General features: G+C 36.3%; 2 protein-coding genes across 6 annotated transcripts in view; both read right to left on the bottom strand.

Moving 5' to 3' along the window:
- Positions 1–6,469: 6,469 nt before the first annotated feature.
- On the bottom strand, positions 6,470–22,935 carry LOC128615418 (uncharacterized). Of its 5 annotated transcripts, none has more exons than XM_053637486.1 (9): positions 21,595–22,935; positions 21,479–21,507; positions 21,155–21,296; positions 13,175–13,227; positions 13,032–13,081; positions 8,576–8,967; positions 7,880–8,017; positions 7,452–7,569; positions 6,470–7,010 (listed from the first exon to the last, which is right to left on the bottom strand). In XM_053637486.1, exons 1-8 carry the CDS (start codon positions 21,757–21,759, stop codon positions 7,492–7,494), a joined length of 1,047 nt encoding a protein of 348 aa, XP_053493461.1. In that variant the 5' UTR covers positions 21,760–22,935; the 3' UTR covers positions 6,470–7,010; positions 7,452–7,491. The 5 variants fall into 5 exon arrangements, 4 of the variants coding, with proteins under 4 accessions (XP_053493461.1, XP_053493460.1, XP_053493459.1 ...); XM_053637485.1 differs by having other exon boundaries at positions 7,452–7,572; XM_053637484.1 differs by lacking the exon at positions 6,470–7,010 and having other exon boundaries at positions 7,502–7,761.
- A 135-nt stretch (positions 22,936–23,070) lies between these two features.
- The window catches only part of LOC128615419 (uncharacterized), a 2,524-nt gene continuing 1,698 nt past the window's right edge, over positions 23,071–23,896 (bottom strand). The window contains exons 4-5 of the mRNA XM_053637488.1: positions 23,805–23,896; positions 23,071–23,253 (exon numbers count right to left, since the gene is read on the bottom strand). The exon at positions 23,805–23,896 is cut by the window's right edge and continues 46 nt beyond it. Of these exons, the coding sequence (XP_053493463.1) occupies positions 23,200–23,253; positions 23,805–23,896 (146 nt within the window). The 3' untranslated portion in view covers positions 23,071–23,199. The remainder of the gene's footprint in view (positions 23,254–23,804) is intronic.

Here is a 23,896-nt window from a genome sequence, read left to right on the forward strand (position 1 = left end):
TGAGCTACAAAGTGGGGGGAAAACATGTTGATTGATTTAAAGCTAATACATTTATATACTTGTATACTTGCTTGTATCTTTCTCATTTGTAAGTCGCTTTGGATAAAAGCGTCTGCTAAGTGAATAAATGTAAATGTAAATATACAGAAAAATTCATTTAAAGGTGAGAAGAGCTGCTGGGTTTAATGTTATGCTATGAACTCAGGGCAGAGGAGACTGTCTTGAGTTCCCGAGTAGGAATTCTGAGTTGTACGGGTTCTGAGTTTTGAGTAGGAATTCTGAGTTTTCTTTGGTTTTTCCTAGTCAGAGGTCAGATATTCAGAGCTACAAGTTTTCATCAGGTACTTCCCCCGTTATAATGTTGGTTGTGAACACTTTTATGGTGTGTGAAATTAAGTACAGATGAGTAGTATGTACCGAGCAGACGGTTCTCAGCATGGCAACAGGGCAACAGCTCTGGGGAAGAAACTGTCTCTGGGCCTGGAAGTTAATGGTTTTATGGTGTTGGATCTCAGTCCTGAAGAAAGACCAGGATCAGAGACAATCTTAACTGCTTTCTTTTTACAGGCTCTGCCTCTGGTAATCACTGTACATGAAATCTTTGAACTCCTCACAACATCTCTCTCCTCTATAGCTCTGCTGGTTCTGTAAGTTCAGTGTGTACAATTGCATCAAGTTCTATGGTGGAGCACGCAACTACACACACACAAACACACACACACACACATCCTCCCTCCTCCACTCTTCCTCCATGCATTCGTTCTGTCAACCATGCATTACGCATTTCCTTTAGTTATCTGTATTTAAGATGTTTGCACATGTTTGGGGGTTCCCAGCACCTAGCTGGTGTGACGGTTAACTATACAAAATTACATAACCCAACTCAGACAGATAGACAGCAAGGAAACAAAATTAACCCAATGTTTTTTAAAAGTCACCATAATTTAATTTATTAAACATGTTTTTCTATTGTTTTTCTATTCAGATTCAGTTATTCTTATTTATTTATTTATTTACTGTCTACTGTGCTCTGGAAACACTGGAAAACACTGAAAAAGAGAGGACTTCTGGAAAAAGATGGCATTTTTGCAACATATATCAATTTGTAGAACATCATTTTATTATCTTGAAATCCTGCGGAACTTTCAGGAAAGTTTTCAAACTTGTATTTAATATTTCTGAGAAATACAAGCATTAATACTGTTGATGGAAAAAAAAAACCTTGTAATTTATCTGTTTATAGGAAAAATCACAAGTTTTGTAATTTGGTTGTTTTAATTCTATTAAAAACATTGCAACATTACGACAAGGTTTCAAGGTTCACTGTGAGTTTAACTGTATTTGTAGTCATTATGCAATTTAAAAACAAACAAAAGGAGATAATCACATTAAAAGTTGTGAATGATTTGAGGAAAATAATACTCTTTTTATACCCAATCATGTTACTGATCTGTTGCCAACTAACCTAATTATTTGCAAAATGTTCCTACAGCAACACTTACTTTTCCAGCATTTTGTTGCCCTGTCCCAACTTTTCCCAACAATTCATTATGACAATTGTGAAATTTATGCAAAACTACAGTCTCAAATAAAGATGTGTCTTCAGTTAAAATGCTACATTGAGATAAAAATTCAATATGCTGATGTATTAAAGAAAAGCAGAGTTGAGCGCTTACATTTACTACATTTACTACACAGCTTTTGTGAATGAGAGAACTGAGATGTTCTGTGTCATAACAGTATCCTGTTGTATGGGATTTGCAGTTTGCAGACTGTGAAAAAACCCTGTGATTTGTGAAGATAGTTTACATGCTAAAGTAATACAGCTGCTTAGATCGACTGCTTGTGGGATGTTAAGATGAGAATAAATGACTCCAGTGACAGAAATGACTAGACTACAGAGAAAAATCTCATGACACTTTTTCAGCAAAGACCTACGAGCTAACAGGAAAGCATGTAATAAGAAGCATGGCTTTTTCCAATTAAACTCCAACCAAATTACATCAAAATTAAAACATTCTAAGTTTAAAAACAAGTTAGCTTAGCTTACCTCTTCTCTAGTTCTCTTGAGAGAACAGTGGGATTCGTCTCAGTCATCTTTTTTTTAGGTAGACAGATGAATTTAGCAACTGACAAATAAATGTCTCTCACGGTCCTCCAGTCAGGTTTCAGAAACCTGTGCCACTCTCTCTCTCTAGGAAATGGTGAGAAACAACACCGCTAGCATTCACCTCTTTGTATACTAATGGGTTTGCTTTGCAGCTAAATCAACCATGACAAAAGACTGAAGTTCTCAGATTTAATTTAGTATTACATGGTATTTGCACATTAATAAGATTATAATTTAATCCAATCAATTATCCAGTTAAACAATACAAAAATAGCCAGTGATGGACTTTAAAATGAAAATGATACAAAACAGCTGGATTTGACATGGGATGGTAGGAGATTGTCCTTCTTTTTACATAAAATAGTAGTCAGTGTATTTGCACTAATGTGTATGAAATTTATTGGAAGAACTAGCAGAGAGAGAGAGAGAGAGAGAGAGAGAGAGAGAGAGAGAGAGAGAGAGAGAGAGGGAGGGAGGGAGAGAGAGAGAAGGAGAGAGAGAGAGAGAGAGAGAGAGAGGGAGAGAGAAGGAGGGAGAGAGAGAGGGAGGGGATCCACATGAAAGCATGAATTGACATGAATACACGATTCAGCAGCTTTAAGCCTCGTACATCATTCATACATTGTTCTTATCAATAAAAGCTCTTTGATGAAAAAAAATGATCTAGCTTACCTTTTGTCAGTAATTGTTCTTTCCTCAGCCATCTTGGAAGAACTGATCAACCTTTGCTGCTGTTGGTTTCATTCATATACAGTAGTGCTTTTTTATAAAGGTGTCAAATTAACTTTTTTGCCATGAGTGAGCATCTGATGTTTAGCTGATGTTTTATCATTATCAGCTAACCTCCTAGTTGCTTTGTTTATTAGCTAGCTAGATTACTTTAGACTGATTGTCTGCCTGGCTGAGACTGAGTGAAAACCTGTTGACCCTAAACCCTGTTACTTAATTCTTCTTCTCAAATAATTGTTTGTTTGTTTTCAAAACTGTAAATAAATTGTTCCTGGTATATTAAATGCTTATTTACTATGCAATGGTTAATATATTCATACATTATTGTCTATCCATAATAAGAAGGTAGCACCAGAATTCTAGTTTCACTAATCACCTCCACTTCACCTTACTTTTTATTTACACACTGTGAACTGTTGTTAATGTCTCCTCTTGCATAAATTCTGTTCATTTTGACTGCTTTGTTTATGTATGAACTTTCACTATCCCTTGTCTAAATACTCCTGTCTGTAGTATTCCTGACTTGTGCCTCCTATAATATACACAGTAAAATCCCTAGTGTTGAATTAACACCCAGAGTGTTTAAACGAGTCCAATGGACTTATATAAACACTGAAGGGTGTGAATTCAACACTGGTGATTTTGCTGTGTACAGCATAAAAAAATGGGCAAGTGTAAGGATCTGAGCAACTTTGACAAATTCCAAATTGCGATTGTTAGACGACTTGGTCAGAGCATCTCCAAAACAGCAGGTGTTGTGGGGTGTTCCTTGGATGCAGTGCTTAGTACCTTCCAAAAGTGGTCCAATAAAGGACAACCATGAACCAGTGACAGGGTCATGGGCTCCCACGGCTTACTGATGTGCGTGAGAAGTGAAGGCTAGCCCGTCTGGTCCAATCCCACAGAAGTAGCACAAATTCCTGAAGAAGTTCATGCTGTATCTGATAGAAAGGAGTCAAAACACACAGAGCATCACAGCTTGCAGTGTATGGATCTGCGTAGCTGCAGAGCAGTCAGAGTGCCCATGCCGACCCCCTGTACACCACCGAAACACCTACAATGGAAACATGAGCATCAGAACTGGACCATGCAGCAATGGAAGAAGGTGGCCTGGACTGATGAATCACATTTTTTTTTAAAGTTGGCTTCTTTTTTGTTTGTTTGTTTGTTTTTGTTTGTTTTAGGTTTCTTGTCCCTGTGCTGAACCAAATATTCAAAATAATATCCATAAAAAGACTGACCAGGCTTGTATCTTACTAAACCAGAAGCAACATTCTTCTTGTTCTATTAGGACCCTGTGAGTGTTAATGATTCAATTCCCACACTTGACCAGTGATGTTTGCTCAGAGGGAGAGTAACTGCAAGTGGAGTAGTTTTGCAGAAGTATAAATTATAGCAGGCATAATGATGATGAAGATGATGATGAAATACAGTCCCACACTGCTTTATAGAAAAATGCTTTATTTCAAATCAATAAAAAACATTTTCTTCAGTTATAAAATTATACATTTCAACATTAAAGCAAAAAGTGGCAATTGTGCTTGTTTGAAGGCTTTATTCTATGCTGTATCTCGTGCTGAAAAAGAAAGAAATTATATTTTGAGTTAAGCTGAAATGTGGACAGAAACAAGGACTGTGCAAATTAGTGGGAAAAAAACAATGGAGGCCAGAATAATCAAAACATATTAACATATAGCGCATATCAGTGATGTATCAAACTTAGTTAACCCTCTTACCCTGTTAGGCAGAAAAGGACGATATACCGGCTTGGTTGTCTATGCCAAATCCCCGTAAGGCCGATATAGCGGCTTTACAGTGTAAACGTTATCCCCATAAGGCCAGTGTACCGGCATTACTCTGCTATGATTCCTTACTTATTTAATTATTATTTTTGACCCGGAAGGTTGATGACGTCATGACGTCACGACGTGATTACGACAATACGCCGTCATTACAATGAAGATGATCCAAGCGTGAATATTGGTGTAATAGTAGAAGTGAACTAAAAATGCCAAAGCGAAAAGCTAATCATGTTCCAGCTAAAGTTACACCTACAGTGAACACAGGTACATCTAAAACAGTGAAAAAAAGAGAAAACATACACAGTTACACAGGCAAGCGAGGATTCTAGATAGTGACAGCAGTGAACGTTCAGGCGATGTTGAAACCGAAACCGAAACTGACAGAGACGCAAACTCTCCTGATTCAGACCCTGACCCGTCTTCATCTTCAGCATCAACCAGTGCGACTGACACTGCAGGGGTCTGGAGTCATAACGTGACCATTTCTGTGCATTCGTGAAAACACTACCTGCTGGTCTGATTACCACCAGAAACTTGACTTTTGCGCTAAAATGCATTTATTTATTTATTTATTATTTACTTGAATTTATTCAAAGGCATTGACCACGCTGATGCTCGTATGGTACTTCTAAATGAGTAGTAGGATTTTAGCGAGCATTTTCGTAATTTCTCTAGTTAAGAATTGTGCTCTAAGTTTAGTAAAAACACTGAACTGCTTCATTTTCAAAGTAATATTACACAAATACATTATTATAAGTTGTTTCAAGGCCTAAAAATGTTCAAATTAAAATGTGGATTTTGGGGCCAATTTTGGCCTGGGAACTCAGGGTTGGCGCGCTGTTTCTATGGGGAATATAGGGTTGTGGGACATAATACTGTGGGAACTAATGGGTAAGAGGGTTAAGCAAAAATAATATTAAAAACTGTGAGAATCCAATACTGAGAGAGAACAGGAGGTTAGACAATTGCTCACGCTACACATACAAATTTTACTCGATTTGAGTCACGTTAGTGGCACGTGTATCCGTGATATAGTAGATTACAGAATGGTGTTAACACATGGTATATGGATCACTGTCAAAAAAGCAAGAATTTCACAGCAATGAAGACAGAAGAAAGTTCTAGAATCTCAAACAAACAATAGTGAAATATTTCACTGTATTTCAGGCTCAAACACTGTACAAGATAAAATGTTCTGCAGTTCTTTTCTTTTGTTTTTTAGATTCATGAATATTTGATTTCTAAACTTTGTGTGCTGAAACAATTAAAACAGTTTTTTATCACAATTTCTTTTTCAAAATTAATTTCTAGTTTAGTGGGTGCTAAGAAAAACCTGGGGAAAAAATCTGATTTTCCATTATCACTTTGAAACAAAAAAGAATGAAACTAAAATACAGGGTTCTCATGTACCTTTTGGCAATCCATTAATGTGTCGATAACAAAAAATAAAATTAAATAAAATAATAAATACTCATTTTATTATGGTTTAAAATCCAGGAAGGAGAAATAAAAATGAAATCCCTTTTATTTGTATTATCAGAAATTGCAAATACAAAACTTAAAAGCAGCTAATGTTTTCCCCCCTTTTTATAAATCAAAAACTGAAAACTTAAATTCCATTCAATTGTAAAAAATGATTCACACTGAAGTGATATATACATGTATATACACATAAAAATATATAAACACACACACACACACACACACACACACACACACATATATATATATATATATATATATATATATATATATATATATATATACACACACACATCAAAAATGATGTACTATACACACACAAAATCCTGAAAATGTGTGTGCTGAGATACTTCTATAGAAATAGATGTTCAACAGAACTGTTCCCACATTGGCCCTGATCAGGAAACTGAAACTATTTGAATATTTGACTGATTAAAAACTACTGAAAAAATTGCTGAGGTATTCTTGCAAGTAGGCAGACCTTTCTTCCTTCTGGCTCTTCATGTTTGCATCAACAATCTTTCACTCGCTTGTTTACCTCTTTAATACCCACTGGCATCGGTTTCTGGCTGTCTTTACTGTCCATTGTGGTTCAGATGCAAGATTCAAAAAGACACCTCATTCGGACACACTACACAGTAACGCCTTCTATGGATTAATTTCTATGCAATGAAAAATGAACAGGGAGTGAGGTCTGGATAAGTTCACTGAGTAAATACAGTCTGCATTATAACACTTTGATTGCAGCATTATAACACTTTGATGAAGTAAAGGTGAAACAGGAGCACTCCTACTGCAGCTCATCACTCAGTATAATCCCTGCTCCGGCTCCTTTCAGGTATTTACATGCACAGGTACGCACAGGTCTCTTGGACGTTTCGGCATTGCTGTAGAAACACACAGGAACAAAAACAGAACTGAAACAAATTGCAGAATAAGAATATTCGGGTATTGTTTTATAAAGCAGAACTGCTGTGAAACATATTCTGATTTCCTCCTAGTCTTTCCTCAATAATTCAAGTCTAGTTTCTCTCCTTTACTCCAGTGATTATTCAATTATTTCAGTTAATAAGACATTTACCGAACGTTTTTGTAAGGTGAAAACGACAGCGTTTTTAATTTTTTTCACTTTTCAAATAATCACAGACGCCTAGAGTAACTTTAAACATTGAACGACAGATCTCTTACATTCCATTACATAACTTATTGAGAATGTTGTTTAAGCTATGGCGAAACTAAGCTATAATTCAGCATGACAATGCCTTACACACTTACATTTTTTAAGTGACATTAAGTGACATTAAGTGACATTTGAAGTTGTGGTTCACCTTTTACGCTGTCATCTTTACCCATGTTGAAGTGTGTGCTCTATGTGGGGGATTTTCTCGGCGTGTTTCTTCTCCTGTTGCCTCCATGTCTCTCTACATTACTTGATACTCTGCATGGCTGCTGTGTGGGAATGGTACAACAAATGAAGTAAAACAATTTTTAAACACATACAGAAACTAGCTATGGAGTCTAAACTTTACATTACAAATATTTATATTATTTTGTGTAGGTGTGGTTCCTGCTTGGTTTGAATGAAAACCTGCACCCACACCGGCCCTTTACGGATAAGATTGGACATCCCTGGATTAGCTAAATAAATACACACAAATCAAGTACACATAGATGTGTATTTTCTGAAGGAAATGCACAGTGCAGGCAAAGAGCACGGCTATAGGAGTCACTGAGAGAAATATAGAGACACACTTACCTCAGCTTGCAGTCTCTGCACAATAATGTCCAGGTTCATCAGAAAGGATTCTTCCATTCTATCCACCAGGTCCTGATCCTGCTTCTTTGGTGCAACCATTTTTGCTGATTTCTTCACTCTGTCCCACTGAGCATCTATCTACAGAGTGATAGTAAGCAGGTTAAGCAAGGTCTCAAGACCAAATATATACACACATCTTAGAATGGCAAGTGATTTTCTGGAGGTAATCACATCATTACTTTCATCTAGAGTGTGGTGAGCATCCACCAGAAACCTCACTGACGAGACCCTTAGGTTACTCGTCCATAAGTATCCAGTGTTGTTGGCTTTATTTGGGAAGCGTGGCATTTTATAAGAACATTATATTATTTGAAAAATAGCAAAACCAGACAATTTTAAGCTTGAAATGAGCAAATATGTCTATAAATAGTCATAATGGTCTTACATTGGTTAAATAATCATCTCATAATGAGAAATATTACATAATTTTCTTATCTTTAGTTTATAAGAGAAATTTTGTTTACATTTTATACAAGTTTAATAACCATTACTTTGTGGTTTTTAACTAAATGTTAAACTCAAAGCCAAAGTTTATTAAGAATTTCTACTTATTAATAAATTTTAACTTTATGAATCTGTTGGCCATGTGCAGTCGATCAGCAGGAAGTACTGTATATAGGATAACATTCTGCTCACCATGTGCTCAAAGGCTTGGCAACAGTAGTACCGTTTGATGCCTGGAAATTGAAGACCATGGTCAAACAGCACTTTCAGGCTTTTGGCAACGAGATGCATGTGCTCATCTTCATAAGCAAACACTTTCCCATCCTCACACACCATCAGCACCAGCTCAGCATTCAGGGAGTCACAGGGGAACTCCTCGAGAACACCAATCACCTCCATCTTCATCTCCTCTTTCAGGTAGAACTGCTCCCACTCCTCTAACATGTCAGGTTTATCTTTGTACAACGTGTCTTCCAAAGTTCCCTCCCTGAAGCTGTATCCGTCCATCTTTTTTAATGCAATCTGTGACTGGCGGTGAATCGAGACGACGTCTCTGATCTTCAGGACATAATCCCCTGGTGTAACTGAACAATTAAATAGATAAAGTTTATGATAAAGTGAGCAAAGTCTCTAAACCAATTTTACATTTGTGAAGTCAATCAAGCTTTTGTTGCTAGTTATGAAAATAGTATTAATTACACCACAGCACTGATTAATTCTGGACTCTGATTGGTTAGGAGGTGTTGATCAATTTTCTATAAAAGCAAAAAGAACTTGTATTTCTTGCAGTTGCAGCTGATTTCTTTTACTTTATGGACTTCACTTTTTCTAGTTGCTGCTCCGTCTAAACATGCACATTGGAAATTTCCAGAATTTTTTTTCTTGCTTGAACAACATATCTGTAACCTTTATGGTTTACATTCTCAACCCAGCATGAGCTGAGTCATCCATTATCAACCCAATTTAGGACATGTTGGCCTGACTACCCGACACAGCAAGATAAACCCTGTGACTGAGCTGTAAAAATAAACCAGCATTTTTAGAGTTCACTTTTGATAAGTAACTTAAAATTCACTGACAAGCCTACACTTGTTACCAGCGGCGGTTGGTGGGTTTTCAGTCAAACCCACCTGTCCACACACTCACCGACTTCCAGTGAAGACCTGCATCAATTAATTCCTATAAACAGGGCATTAATCAATCTCCATTCAAAGGAGAAACCGTACACTAAAAATAGTTATACCTATTTTTAATGGATTACCTATTGGTAATACACTGCAATACCTGTAATACTGCAGAGATATTTGATCAATTGATTGGGTAACATATTGAATTTCCCCAGGAGTGATTCCACTGATGCATTTTAATAACATTTTACAGGACACCATACTTCCTACGTAATCTTAAAGCAATCATCTGTAGTTGTTAAATTCCCACAGGAGGCTAAGGACCAGGATGAGACTGAGAACAATTGATTGATGGCTGGATGGATGGTAGTGGTGAACGTGGATGGTGGGTATAAGACTGACAGGAGAATTAGAAGTATGGCTACAGAGTTTATTTACAAGTATACAAAAACAAGACATGCTTTCATTGACAATAAAATACTTGGACAAACATCAATCCAGGATGACATGAAACTAGTCTCACTTAGGAGAGAGAAAATGGGTGGTACCAAAAATTAAGAACATAAAACAAAACTATAGTAGGTTGTATTTTAAGTCGTTACCCACCCTTTAACCCAGGGGTCATCAACTGACAGACCACGGTCCTGATGCACACTCAGTATTTCAGGGAACCGACCTGAGTAGATCAACTTAAAACCTACTACTACTTAAAATCTGTGATATGTGCCATAACTCAAAAGTGAAGCACCACCACAAAACAACACAAATAATAACCACGACATAAAATATCCCAACTCTAATGTTAATATGAACGGTGCACTACTCCATTCTCTTACAGCCCAGGTGAAAACAAGCGCTCGTTAAATTTAGACTTTAGTCCACCCAGATTTGCATGCAGCAAAACAGCTACAGCTCTGAAGAGGTTCACTGCATTACAACACTTAAAACTGGAGTAAAAAATTCAATCATAAATATGAGTTCAAAGTGCAAAACTTTCAGCTTTAATTTGAGGGAATTTACATCCAAATCAGGTGAACGGTGTAGGAATGACAGCACTTTGTAACCTCCCTCTAGCATATTATAACAGTATATTATAATCTACAGACTGTTGTACTGTTTCAATATTAACATAGGAAATAATTATATTCATGTGTTTAATAATGTAAGTAAAAAATAACTACTACGAATTTATATTACAATTTACAATTTATTTTCTCCCATTTAAAAACAAAGCATTGTTAAAAGTATTTTTGATTGAATAACTTTTAACTTGGCTGTTAATGGTGGCTGAGCAGAAACAGCTTAAACTGGGGAGAAACCCAATGAATACATTCGCAGTGGTGTTATTAGACTTCAGCTAATCCTGATATTCACTAAACATTTACAGTTTTCAACACCATGTTTCATTTTTACCCACTATTAACTAGTATACGCTACTAACTACATGTCATAGTGCTGAAATGCTGATTAATATCAATGCTCCGCTCGGTGCAAGTCAGACCTGTGTCTAAAAATGATTCAGAAACGCATCACGGGTCGGTATCTAGTGTGACTCAGTGATTAACTACAAAGCGTACAAATGTTAGAAAAAGAAATGCCAGTGGAGTGCAAAGCATATATAACTCCTAACTATGAGTAGCTTGGAAATTATATTAATGTTGTGAATTCTTTATATTTCCAGATTTCTTGAGTTAATACTGATGTCTGGTGAAAATTTCATGTGAATAACCTCATTGGAAATATATTTACTGATAAAAATGTTGACGCGTCCGATACAGTCAAGCTATCTCTTTTAAAAAGTAGTTAGCTACACTGAAGCGATTTAAATGGGCAACATCTTGATTATGTCCAGATTGTGAATCAGCTTATGAATAACTGTGTATAATTTTGCATAACGAAATCAAACACAATTTAAAGATAATTCAGAACAATTATGAATTTGTCGTCTTGTTTTAATCATAGACCATCCGATTAATTCTGAAAGTGTATATTACACTGAAAGTGAGAGATTTAAGTGAGACACTGTACGTCAAATTCAAGCTCAAACTGAGATACTCTGAAAGAATTTTTAAATCATGTAGAATTAATTATATAGGGCTGTTCATCGCTTAAAAAATTAATTGGGATTAATCAATTGGATTTTTTTCTTAAAATCACTGAATGAATGTAGAATCAACTCAAAGGAAGTATATTTAAATTCAAATACTATTGTTTAATAGCATCTTTTCTCTTCTGTGAAGAACAGATTACCAGTAAAACCATCACGGACCTCAAAGCTGACCTTCGGCTTATTTGAAAGGAATATTTCCTATATGTACTAAAAGAAATAATAACAAAGCGCAGCCCCGTATGTTCAAGTGCCAGATGAATTTCAAAACTATCAAGGCCATTAAAATGAGCTTAGAAGGCAATCATTTATTTTATGAACTAATATAAATGAAAATGAACAACAAAAAAGTGTTTTTTCTGTCCAGTTAGCCAGAGCATTAGTTTCCTTCTCCTTTACAGGATTCGTTATTCGCACATGAGTACCGCACTCCTGGAATTACTCCTGCATTACTTCTGTGGTCATTAAACACGGCTTTGCAAACTGTGCAGATTACTTTAATTCTCTTGAAAGATCTGTTGGGCAACTTTTAAAAGTGAAACTCTTTCCTTGTATCAACATAAAATATGTCCCTGGTCATGTACTGATATTAACTAACTTATTTAATTGTTTTATTTGATTTAATTTTATTTGTAAGTAAATGTTGTGTTGCTTGTTAACAACAAAGCACCAGTAATACTTTCTGTATCACAGAATAAACTCCAGGGTTCATTTCTTATGGTATTATCATTTACCCCCACCATACGCCACATAAGAAACTGTGGTTGGTCGCTTTACATGCAAAGAGGGTTAGAAGAGGGTTACAATTGGACAAATGGACAATTGGACAAAACATGCAGTGAGTGGTCACGCCTTATCACTACTTAAATGTTACGGGTTACTGGAAAAGCTACACTATCTTTAAACTAGCAGCGCTACTGTCACGCTACTGAACATATTTGTGTACACTCCTGTGGTGTAGGATTATTTTTAGCAGTGGTGTAGTACCTATTTCTCTGTCCTGTGACATGCTGAAAATCAACAGATGGTTTTGATCAAAAGAAATGTATTTCCTAAATAAGGCTAGTTCAACACCAGCTAGGTTTGAAATAGGAAATATTTTTTGAGAACGAACAGGAATTATAATTAAAATCCCATTTGTGAAGCAGTGAAATGATGTAAGTAGTCACAATCCTGTAACAGCACTCTACAAACACTCCACTCTACAATACAGTTATTCTATTGTTTATCAGCTCTCTTATTATGTGGTGATATGTTATATGTACAACACCTTCAAATATCTCTAAAAGGTTTCGCTTGAACATTGATGTATTCATGAATTTGTAAATAAATTCATGCATTATTAAAATATTACTGAGAACCATGTATGATCCAGGCTGATGCTTTTTAGAATTCAGAAAGTTTTGTCATTTACCTTTATTGAGGTCAGGCTGTAAAAAGTCCTTCACAATTTTAGCTTGCTTACTAGATGGTAAAAAAAAAAAAAGAAATGAAATAAATTATATACATAAAAGCAGTCATTCTCATTAAACAATAAGTAAAGCACATTTATCTTACCTCATGTCAAGAGATGTGAGTGATATTTCTTGCTCAGCATCTACTGGAGAGTCCTGTTTCGTTGAGTAAAAAAATACAGAGTGGTGAGGGAGAAAACCGTTATGAAACTGTCAAGAGTATATAGTCTAGTGCATCACATCTTTCTTTTAATCTGACTTCAGTTTTTTGAAAGTGCCTCGCCCCCAGTAGGAACAAATCTTCCCACCAGCAGGTTGAAAGATTTAAAAGAGGTCGTTCGAGTCAACTTTAAATAAAACAAAGCAACTTTAAACAGTTAACTTTTTTTAAGAGTACATTTGAAATGAAAAACAGAGTTAAGTTTAAATAAAAAGAGTCAACTTTGCCATGGTTGTACCGAATACAGTGCAGAACTACACTACCCATCAACCCCAGCATGTCACATGACCGTGTCACATGTCTCACTCCTAATAAACATCCCTATTTATTTCTGCTTTCTGCGTGTTTCATTGGCAAGTGTTTGTTGCTGTATTTGTGTGATGTCGTGTGTACTACAGTATTGCTCACAGTTTATATCTTCTCTGTTCTGTATACTAGGGGCGGCTGTGGCGCAGGTGGTAGAGCGGGTTGTCCACTAATCATAGGGTTGGTGGTTCAATTCCTGGCCTGGGTGACTCCATGTGCCAAAGTGTCCTTAGGCAAGACACTGAACCCCAAGTGCTCCCGATGGCAAGTTAGTGCCTTGCATGGAAGCTCTGCTACCATTGGTGTGTGAATGGGTGAATGAGACACAGTGTAAAGTGCTTTGGATAAAAGCACTATATAAGTGCACCATTTATTTTATTTTACTCTGATCATGTTTACTGTCCTTTTTTCAAATATTTGATTTGTCAACACCTTATTTAATAAATACTATCTACACTTGAATCCACTCTCACCTCCCAAACCTGACAAACATTTTTAAATCAAATTTTAAAATCAAAATTTCACAAAAAAAAAAAGAAGAAACAACATTTTCAAAAGGACGGCAACTAAATAAATATAAGTCCATTTTAAATGCAAAAAGACAACTTTTTTTTTTTTAAAGGGGGCAACTTTTAAAAAAGAATCATCCATCCATCCATCTTCTGTACCGCTTGTCCTACACAGGGTCGCATGGAGCCAGGGAAAAGAGAATAATTTTTTTTAAATTTAAATTTAAAAAGTCAGCCCTGGGCTCTTTTATTACATTTTTAAAATTGCAGTTGTTGTTTTTTTAAAATTTTTTATTTTGACAGTTGCCTCTTTTTTAAAAGTAAGTTAACTTAATTTTATTTAATGTTGACTGTCCTTTTTCAGGGCCTTTAGTGCTGTACAGATTTAATATATAAAAACTTGGATTCATTCTTTCATTTGGTATGACATTTATTCCACTGTAACGCATCATACAAAAGGAACATTAGAAAAAGTGTGACAACACGCCCCGTTCTCCTCTAATTCAGTTTCATTTACAGTAATATTCACAAGTACTTTTAATTATTATATCCTTACAGCCATCCTGGAGTATAAAGTGTGGGTTTGAACTCATCAATGTTGTAAGACAGCGCCCTCTGCTGGTGATGATACCTAGCCAATCAATTTGCCAGTTTTTTGGAGGCTGAGAGGAACCCACACAGATTCTGTAATATACTTTGTGTAATAGTATTTCTGAAATGTTTTTATTTCTTCATCTTGAATCAAGGATCTGAATCTGATTGCAACATCCATGGTCATCATTGCACACCTGCAGTTGAAATGCTGCTAGAACACACATTTCACTAATGCTCTTGCAGCTATATATATATATATATATATATATATATATATATATATATATATATATATATATATATATATATATATATATATATATATTGCTTTACAGATTTTTGGGTTTTATCTTCACAGCTCTCACAATGTTTCTGCTGTTGTCTACCTTGACTGACCTGTTTCATGTCTGGTCAGTTTCATGTCTGGTCAGTCAACATTACAAATTGTTGTATTGGCTTTTCTCTCTTTTCCCCCAATAGACAGCTCTTTATCCTTCATGTCAGTTTAGTCTTCACAGGCAAATCCCTGATGTTAAAATCAAGACACGACATTCTGAGCTAGTAATTAAATCTAACAATCAATCTAACAGGACAGAGCTGGGCAACAACAAACGCCTGGCAGTCACATGTTCAAATATTTTTGATCACTTGGGTGAAAATGGGTGATGGAAAATGTTATATTATGCTGCACATTTTAAGAAACTTGATGTTTTTCTTAAACTCCTGTAACCCAATGTTCTAACTCTCTATAGCCATTTCCTCATTTGAGAGAGAGAGAGAGAGAGAGAGAGAGAGAGAGACTCAGTGGAAAACAACTCTCTCTATATATTTGTGTTTCAGATTTTGTGCTGATTAGACAGGGTACTTCTGCTTTCTGGACCAGTTCCTTGCACACAAAGGGGGGGTGGGGGTGACTCATATGAGGAAGTGTGCTCTTCTTGTCACTCTGTTCTAATGCCAATTGAGCCCAAAAGCTTTTGTCATTAAAAGGATTTAATCCTGACTGAGGTTGTTTGACTCTTTTCTACACAGAATTACCCTAGACTAGATAATTACCATAAAATTATCCAACAAGGGTGAGCAACATTATCAATTATCAAAATATTTTAATAAGGATATATTCTAATAGTTTATATCGCCCAACCCTTATATGAGTTACTCTAGTTTTATCTTCATCTTTATATTTGTAATCCTTTCAGCTGGAGACAGATCAAGGAATTACTCAGACACTTTCAACTCCCTCAGTAGTCATAAGTACTGAGGCTCTGTGGTAATTAATTTAAGTCACAGGAAAACACAAGGGTAACAGAGTATGTAGTTTATTGAGAATCACTATCATACACATATTCTGGGGAGGGCATAGGGCTTGTAGGTGAAGAATTTGTAGATGAGAGGTCATATGATGTGATCAGAGGAAATAATAAAAGGGCCCTCCACAGAAGTTACGGGAAGAAATTGAGCTTCAGTTTGAGTGGACGCATGAACATAGGTCACCGATGGAATGATACGATAGGCGGGAGAATAGGGATGCCCAGTGGGTGCAGGTGAGGAGCAGAGACGTTCCAGCAGAGCTGTAACATCGACGTATATATTCAGCCTGGCCACTGAGGCCTGTGAGATTTAGCAACTGAGAGAGAGAAAGGCCAGCTGCAGGAGGGCGTTGATTAGCTGGATGGAGATCAGAGAGAAAGGACGGAAATTAGATAAAACAGTAGTGGTAACACTTAAAATATATTCATAAATACATGTAAAAGCACAGGAAACAGGTATCAATACATGACATGGTTAAAAAGCATGAAAAACACAGTCATACGATGTTTTGAGAAACACACACCCTCACACTCAAATAAGGTCAAGAGAAACGCACACACACACATATACTCACAGAATGTCTAAAAAGCACCAAAAACATATAGATAAACTTAGAATTAGAGAAGAAATATGTGTAACATTAAGCAATAATAAAAATATATCTTACCCATAATGAAGAAGTGATGAAAATATCCAAATTAATTGTTCAGGACAACGAGCGAAGAGATGCGCACAGCTCGGTTAACGGAAATGGAAATGGCAGTGAAGGCCTTTAAAATTGTTTAAAATACCCAGAATGAAAACATGGAGATAAGGGTATATGCAATGTATGGAAATGTGTTTTAAGGGGATTTCAGATTGAGAAAAGCTTGTTCTAATGGTATTTCAAATTTCAAGAAGTGGTTTAGGGGAATCAGAAAAAGACGTTAATAAAGCATATTGGGATTCCAAAAGAATAAGATAAGTAGGTGTAACCTAAAGATAAGACTGTATAAATAGGGCAGTGAATCTGTGCTTAGATTCAGATCACTTTTGGGACGTCTCACGAGGGGATCTCATGTTGTTTTTTGAACAATAAACTGGATTTTTGCTTCTCCCATCTATTTTGTTTGTGGCTTCATTTTGATCAGTAAATTGAGGATTATTGTAATGACTATCTAGAGGAAATTCAGCAAACTAGTCATTATAGATAAGACATTTTGGCGAGCCAGCCAGAAGGGTTATGGCTGGAGAATTGATCCCATCCGGTGGGACTTCACCACTCCGTGGACAGCAGATACTGGCCATATAGGAAAAAAGGTAAGCAGACACCTGTTTTATTCAAAGCTCTGCTGTAGAGAACCTGCTGTCTGGGAGGGAGAGGCCCCGGGGAGTGGAGACAGGAGCCGGTCCCCTCTGCACGAGCCTAGAGGTACCTCAAAGATGAATAATTGAATAAAATAACTGAAACCTCTAGGAGAGCAGTGGATGGGAGAAGAAAAAATAAATTAAGTTTGGGCCTCTGGTAAAAAAAGAACCAGATGATTATGTGAATGTTTTTAATGTGTGCTTCTGTGGTATATGTGTATGAATTATGAAAAAGGTTCAGTTGTAATGAATAAATGAACAAGAAATTCCTGTAATACCACTGTGGAGACAAGGGTTGGAACTCCCTTAACAGGGCTGCTTGGAGACAGGAAGCGTGAGGCCTCGCTCCCTTGAATACCGCTGCCAAGGTAAGGCAGGGCTACTTGGTGAGGGAAAATATCCTGGGCCCAGGTCTGGGTATCTGCTGAGAAGGGGTAAGAGCAATACGAACCAACCCTTTTTGTGAAAGCAGACCCAGTGTGTGTATGAGTGTGATGTGTGTGCATAACAGATGAATGCGTGAGTAAATAAATAAATAATTATTTTTAAAAAATTAAATAAATTTAAAAAAAAGCACATGTACACAAGTTCCGCTTATACCACAGTGACATGTAGCACTCACACCCTGCTGCTGATGGTTTAAATTTAATGGGCGCCATGTTCAAATTTACAGACTAAAACATTTACAGTGTGACACTGTAAATATCCGTATATATATATATATATATATATATATATATATATATATATATATATATATATATATATATATATATCCTTTCACAGGAAGAAAGTAAGAGCCAATCATGCAGATTCCTAATAAACTGTTTATGTATTATAAACTGGGCAGTGTGTAAACACTTTTTATTTAAATGCACATTACATAATCCAGTCTAAAGTTGTGTGTGTACGGGGACCGAAGTGTGTGATGTGGTCAGAGTGTTTCAGCTCTTTAATCACGCTGCATGTGTTGTTAACAAGTTTTAGATTATATCTCTTTCAGCAAAACATCCTCAAAGTGTGATTATTAAAGCAGACTGAGAGAATGATTTGTGACCAAAATAAAGTGTTTCACATTCGTCCTACATTCAGGGACAAAGATGCTGAAAATAACATTAATACACACATCAGTATCCATCAATAACACCTTTACTCATCTTCTAATATTACCAGTATAAAACATTTTAAATAGCTTGAAGTTGTTCAAATTATATTCAAACTTCTATTATTTAAAAAAGTAATAATATTTGAATATATTGTTTGTCATGACAGTTTTTACATAATCTCCAAACTGTCTTTAAATATTAGGATTTTTTCCCCATGAATTCCTCATTTATAACTGCTTTTTAAAGAGACACAAGACAGGAAAGCAAATATTATTAATCATTTATGATTTATTTTATGGAATACAAAATGCTGAGGAAATGCTGCTTGTTCATTATTGCATTATATTATTATATTATTCATTATTTGATATCTTGTACTTGCAAATATAAGCGGTGTCAAAGCAGAGCTTCTTTCCTATTCCCAAACATACAGGATCATACAGATTCAAGATCATAGAGCTTTAAATTCATATCATACAGAATAGAGCTTCAGCATAATACGGTTACACGTTTGTAGAGCTTCAGGATAATTCAGTTACACGATTATAGAGCTTCAGCAAAATTGATTTAGATGATCGCACAGCTTCAGGTTAATTGGGAAAATAGACATCATCAATATTAACAATGTTGTTTTCAATGTATTCTTCCATCTTTTGTTTAATCTCCGTTTTATCATAAACACCTCCATTGATGGTGGTCCGATCATTCACATCCTCTTTTGCTTTGAGGAGATTACTGATCGCCTCGGTCTCAGCACAGTTACCAGCAGTATTTAAATTGTCTGTGTGATTAGGAAGAGAATAAAGCTGATTGCAGCGTTTACAAGGTGGTTTCAGATTCCCCAGGTCCTCCATTGCATACGCTCTACAGCTCACTGTATCTGGGAGTTTTACACTATGTGGTTCTCCAGAGCCGTCAGGAAACACAGACGTCACAGCAGAGGAAACTTTGGGATGCCAAACATGTAGACAGGACACAGCAGTCATTATTTTTTGCTCTTTGTCACTTCCACAGGACAGAGACGCCCCATAGTATGTGGACCCACTGATCTCACAGATACATATGACTGTGGAAATCAGAGGGTAATCATCACTTGATTTTTTACAACACTGTAATATATGAGACAGCTTTTTCTTCACTGTGCTTTCATTGTTTTGGCCGTAGCATTTTGTGACCTGAGAGAAAAGAGTAAACATTACAAACTGCACTCAAATATTGAGGGAAATAAAAGTATAATTTTATTATTATAACTTATCATGTTTCACTAACCAGTTCCAGGAGGAAGGAGAAAGGTGTTCGGAGAGCCACGTGGGTTTTGTATTGCTTGATTGGTTTTGGGAAATCTGTCATCGTTGCGCCCAATATTTCAAAATGATCAAAGATGACATTTGCAGGGTACTTTGCATGAATGTGACCTGAGAACAGGATGCTGTGCAGCATCTTCAGGAAAAAGTGAAGACTATTATATGAGACAAGTAAAGTTTCCAACATCTTCAGGACAGAGGAGTTTACACTTTTTTGCGGTTTCTCAGTAACACGACCTACTTGACCTGAATGAATGAATGCGTGCGTGCGGATGTAGGTCCTTAAACTTCTGAAAAGTAGGTGAATTGAAGCTGTTCTCTAATTGGCTTGCTTCAGATTTTCTTTGGGGCACAGCTCATTGCACCCCAGACACACCCACTTTTGTTGTTAGCGAATCAATATTGTTTTTCTAGTTTTTGCCCTCATGTCATTGGACCATTCTCAACGACTCTCTTGCCCACTCAGCAGCTTGTTAGTTGACGGCACCGCAAGCAATAACGTACAAAGTAGCCGCAGCATTACTTCCAGGTGAAAGAAAATTAGGTTTTATCTTTACAAAAAAAAACCCTTTCACAAGGTGTTCAAATGAAGGTAAAAAATTATAAAGGAGCTTGGACCAGATCGATCCAACTTACAAATTAAGCAGCAGTCAAGTGATTGTCGAGGAGCTTATCATAACACAAATTCCTGTAACCGAAACATTGTGGGGGGACGGGGGACGGGGGCACGTGGGACGGGGTACTTAAAACATCTTTCTGAAAAATGCAAACGGCATGAAAGTAGCTGAGCCATCTTGACAATGCTGAGGCTACAGTTTTTTGGGAAAGCTTAGCATTGGTGAACAGCTAGATGAAGAAAAGCATTAGACGGCAAAATCAACATTTATTTTCAAGTACAGGCCATTGTTTATTCAACATTACAGTGTTGTTGTTTTTTTTTGAGCGATCAGAGTTTTTGAGTGATTACCTTGATTACTTTATTAATGATAATAAACCAACATAAAACACAAATTCACCGATCCGTGGTAAATTATTGCATGCTTTAACAGTTGAATTGATCACTGATCAAAAGTGTGATGTGTTGTTCTTAATAAAGAAAAATGTAATTGTTTGCAAATTGCTGTGATGGTAATAAACTCCGGGATACTTACACTAACTCTTATTCAGCTGGAAATGGAAATGAAATGGGTATAATGAAAGTGTAAATTGTGTAAGTGGTTATTTGACCTCACAGTGAAGAAGTGTAGTCAGTATTACAGCTGAATAATAATATTATCAGTTTATTATCACTCTGTAGTTTATTTCCAGTTCTCGAACTTTCTGATCACTCTAAACACTGAGATTAAAAGCCCCATTACACCAGTATGTTAAAGCAGCTCCACTCACCTGATCCAGTATCTGCTTCAGTATCTGCTGCTCTTCCGTCAGTGTGCAAAAAGGAAAACATTCAGCGACTATATCAGTGGCTTTCTTGAAGAGGATGAAAGCATTGTGTACAAAATTGCTTTTGGTCACATACTCGATCACCCTGTTGTAAGTACACAGAGAAATGAGAGGACAGTTTTCTGCTCAAACATGAGAGCAACGCAAAAACAGTAAAAGCAGGTTTACAGGAAGTCACTGAGAAACACAAAATCAACACAAGCTCACAGACTTTACATTTTTAATCTCAATTAATCTCTTAAACTAAAGAAAGTGAAAGTAGCTCACCTTTCTTCTTTGGATTTCTTTTGTGGTCTCTATTAAAAGAAATAGCCACAAAGCACACGTTACACAATTGCAAGGCTAGTAACAGGCTAAAAAAGAGAAAATGAGAGCAGTGTTACCTCAGCCATCTTGGAGGAAGATAAGTGACAGCTCTGCAGTGCAACTCGCTTTATTGTGAAAGTGAACCAGTAAAGGAGTGGCTTGTTCCTGTGTGTGCGCGTGCGCAGGTTGGTATTCCAGACTCCAGTCTGGGCCTTCCTGTTCTGTTTCAGCTGCTGCTCCATCGGCCTTGTGTTGCCACTTCTAACCTGATTTTAAATGTTATATTATGCTGCACATTTTAAGAAACTTGATGTTTTTCTTAAACTCCTGTAACCCAGTGTTCTAACTCTCTATAGTCATTTCCTCATTTGAGAGAGAGAGAGAGAGAGAGAGAGAGAGAGAGAGAGAGACTCGGTGGAAAACAACTCTCTCTATATATATTTGTGTTTCAGATTTTGTGCTGATTAGAAAGGGTACTTACTGGACCAGTTCCTTGCACACAGGGGGGAGGGGGGGGGGTGACTCATATGAGGAAGTGTTCTCTTCTTGTCACTCTGTACTCGGTTCAAATTCCAATTGAGCCCAAAAGCTTTTGTCATTAAAAGGATTTAATCCTGACTGAGGTTGTTTGACACTGTTCTACACAGAATTACCCTAGACTAGATAATTACCATAAAATTATCCAACAAGGGTGAGCAACATTATTAATTATCAAAATATTTTAATAAGGATATATTCTAATAGTTTATATCGCCCAACCCTTATACGAGTTACTCTAGTTTTATCTTCATCTTTATATTTGTAATCCTTTCAGCTGGAGACAGATCAAGGAATTACTCAGACACTTTCAACTCCCTCAGTAGTCATAAGTACTGAGGTTCATAACCACCACATTAACATAAGAACACACATTCTGTATGTACATCAACATATTTGATGTACATGAGTGTTTCAGCTCTTTAATCATGCTGCATGTGCTTAGGAAATGCTGCTTGTTCATTATTGCATTATATTATTATATTATTCATTATTTGATATCTTTTACTTGTAAATATAAGCGGTGTCAAAGCAGAGCTTCTTTCCTATTCCCAAACATACAGGATCATACAGATTCAAGATCATAGAGCATTAGAATCACATCATACAGAATAGAGCTTCAGCTTAATACAGTTACACGTTTGTAGAGCTTCAGGATAATTCAGTTACACAATCACAGAGCTTAAGGCTAATTGGGGGAATATAATTCATTGATATAAGGCTTATGTTTTTCCATATTTTTCATAATGTTTTTCATGGTAACCTCTAACCATTATATCACTCTTTAATATCATTGTGATCATCTCTAGTGATGTTGGTCTGAGTGTCTACTGTGTGTGTGTGTTTTATAATGCACTCAGTGAAGTATTATAATGAGCAATTATGTCCAATTAGGACTTCAAATAGATGTCATAATGGACCCCATCACCATATTTAACTTAAAACACACACACACACACACACACACACACACCTCCTTTTAAACTGCAACTGAACCACGTCAAATAAACACAAGATTCTCTGATTAATAAAGATTTTATAATTTACTTGAAACCGAGATTTTACAGTGAGGTTCAGGGCTTCAGCTAAATTCTAGAGACACCGGAAATAAACGACACGTGATCCAAACCCAGATGATTTTAATCTTACTGCATGTTTAAAACAGGAACTAGTGGCGTTCCCTCAGGAAAAGGGATTGGCTGTAGAGAAACACAGACAAATATAAGTAGTTACAGTGCTCATCGTCGTCATCATCATCATCACAGTCAGTTAAACTGCATCAATAAAGGTAATTGTCCATTTTTCCCCCGACTTTTTTGTGTGTGTAAATTTATAGCATTTATAGGTCATGTGAAGCATTATTTATTATCTTAAATATAAAAAAGGCTCACACACCTTACATGTGCATCAGTGACGATTTTTTTTTTTTACGTTTCTGCCTATTAGTCAATTTTAAAAGTATAAACTGGTCCTGACACTTAAAAAGACAAAAACATTTATATTGTACAACTTAAAGTGCTCACCGATGTACAGCAATAATATGAAAAATAAAATATCAAATTTAATTTGATAAATTTACAAGCAATAATCAAAATGGTTATTTCCATGGTCCGTCGTTAAGCACTTTGTGTTGTGAAATATTCATGAAACACGCTGAATAAACATTTATTAGTCGTACTCTGGCCTGTAATTATTTATATCTCAGATAGCGATAGCGACAGCTCAGTAAACACCACTCTATATTTCTCACCTCTTCTCGCTCTCTCCCCATGATGATGTCCAGGTTGTTGAGATAGGAGTCCTTCATGCTCTCCAGCATTTCTTGGTGTTCCTTCCTCTTCT

Source organism: Ictalurus furcatus, chromosome 12 (genome assembly GCF_023375685.1).
Source record: "Ictalurus furcatus strain D&B chromosome 12, Billie_1.0, whole genome shotgun sequence".
Classification (NCBI taxonomy): Eukaryota; Metazoa; Chordata; class Actinopteri; order Siluriformes; family Ictaluridae; genus Ictalurus; species Ictalurus furcatus.

What these genes read in the sequence shown, in the direction of transcription:
- LOC128615418 (XM_053637483.1), bottom strand. Translation starts at nt 21,759, where the DNA reads ATGGAGCAGCAGCTGAAACAGAACAGGAAGGCCCAGACTGGAGTCTGG. An exon ending in CTTCCTCCAAGATGGCTGAG is followed by an intron (nt 21,508 to 21,594) that starts GTAACACTGCTC and finishes TTCTTTTAATAG; the next exon opens with AGACCACAAAAGAAATCCAA. An exon ending in TGAAGCAGATACTGGATCAG is followed by an intron (nt 19,905 to 21,154) that starts GTGAGTGGAGCT and finishes TTTTTCCTGAAG; the next exon opens with ATGCTGCACAGCATCCTGTT.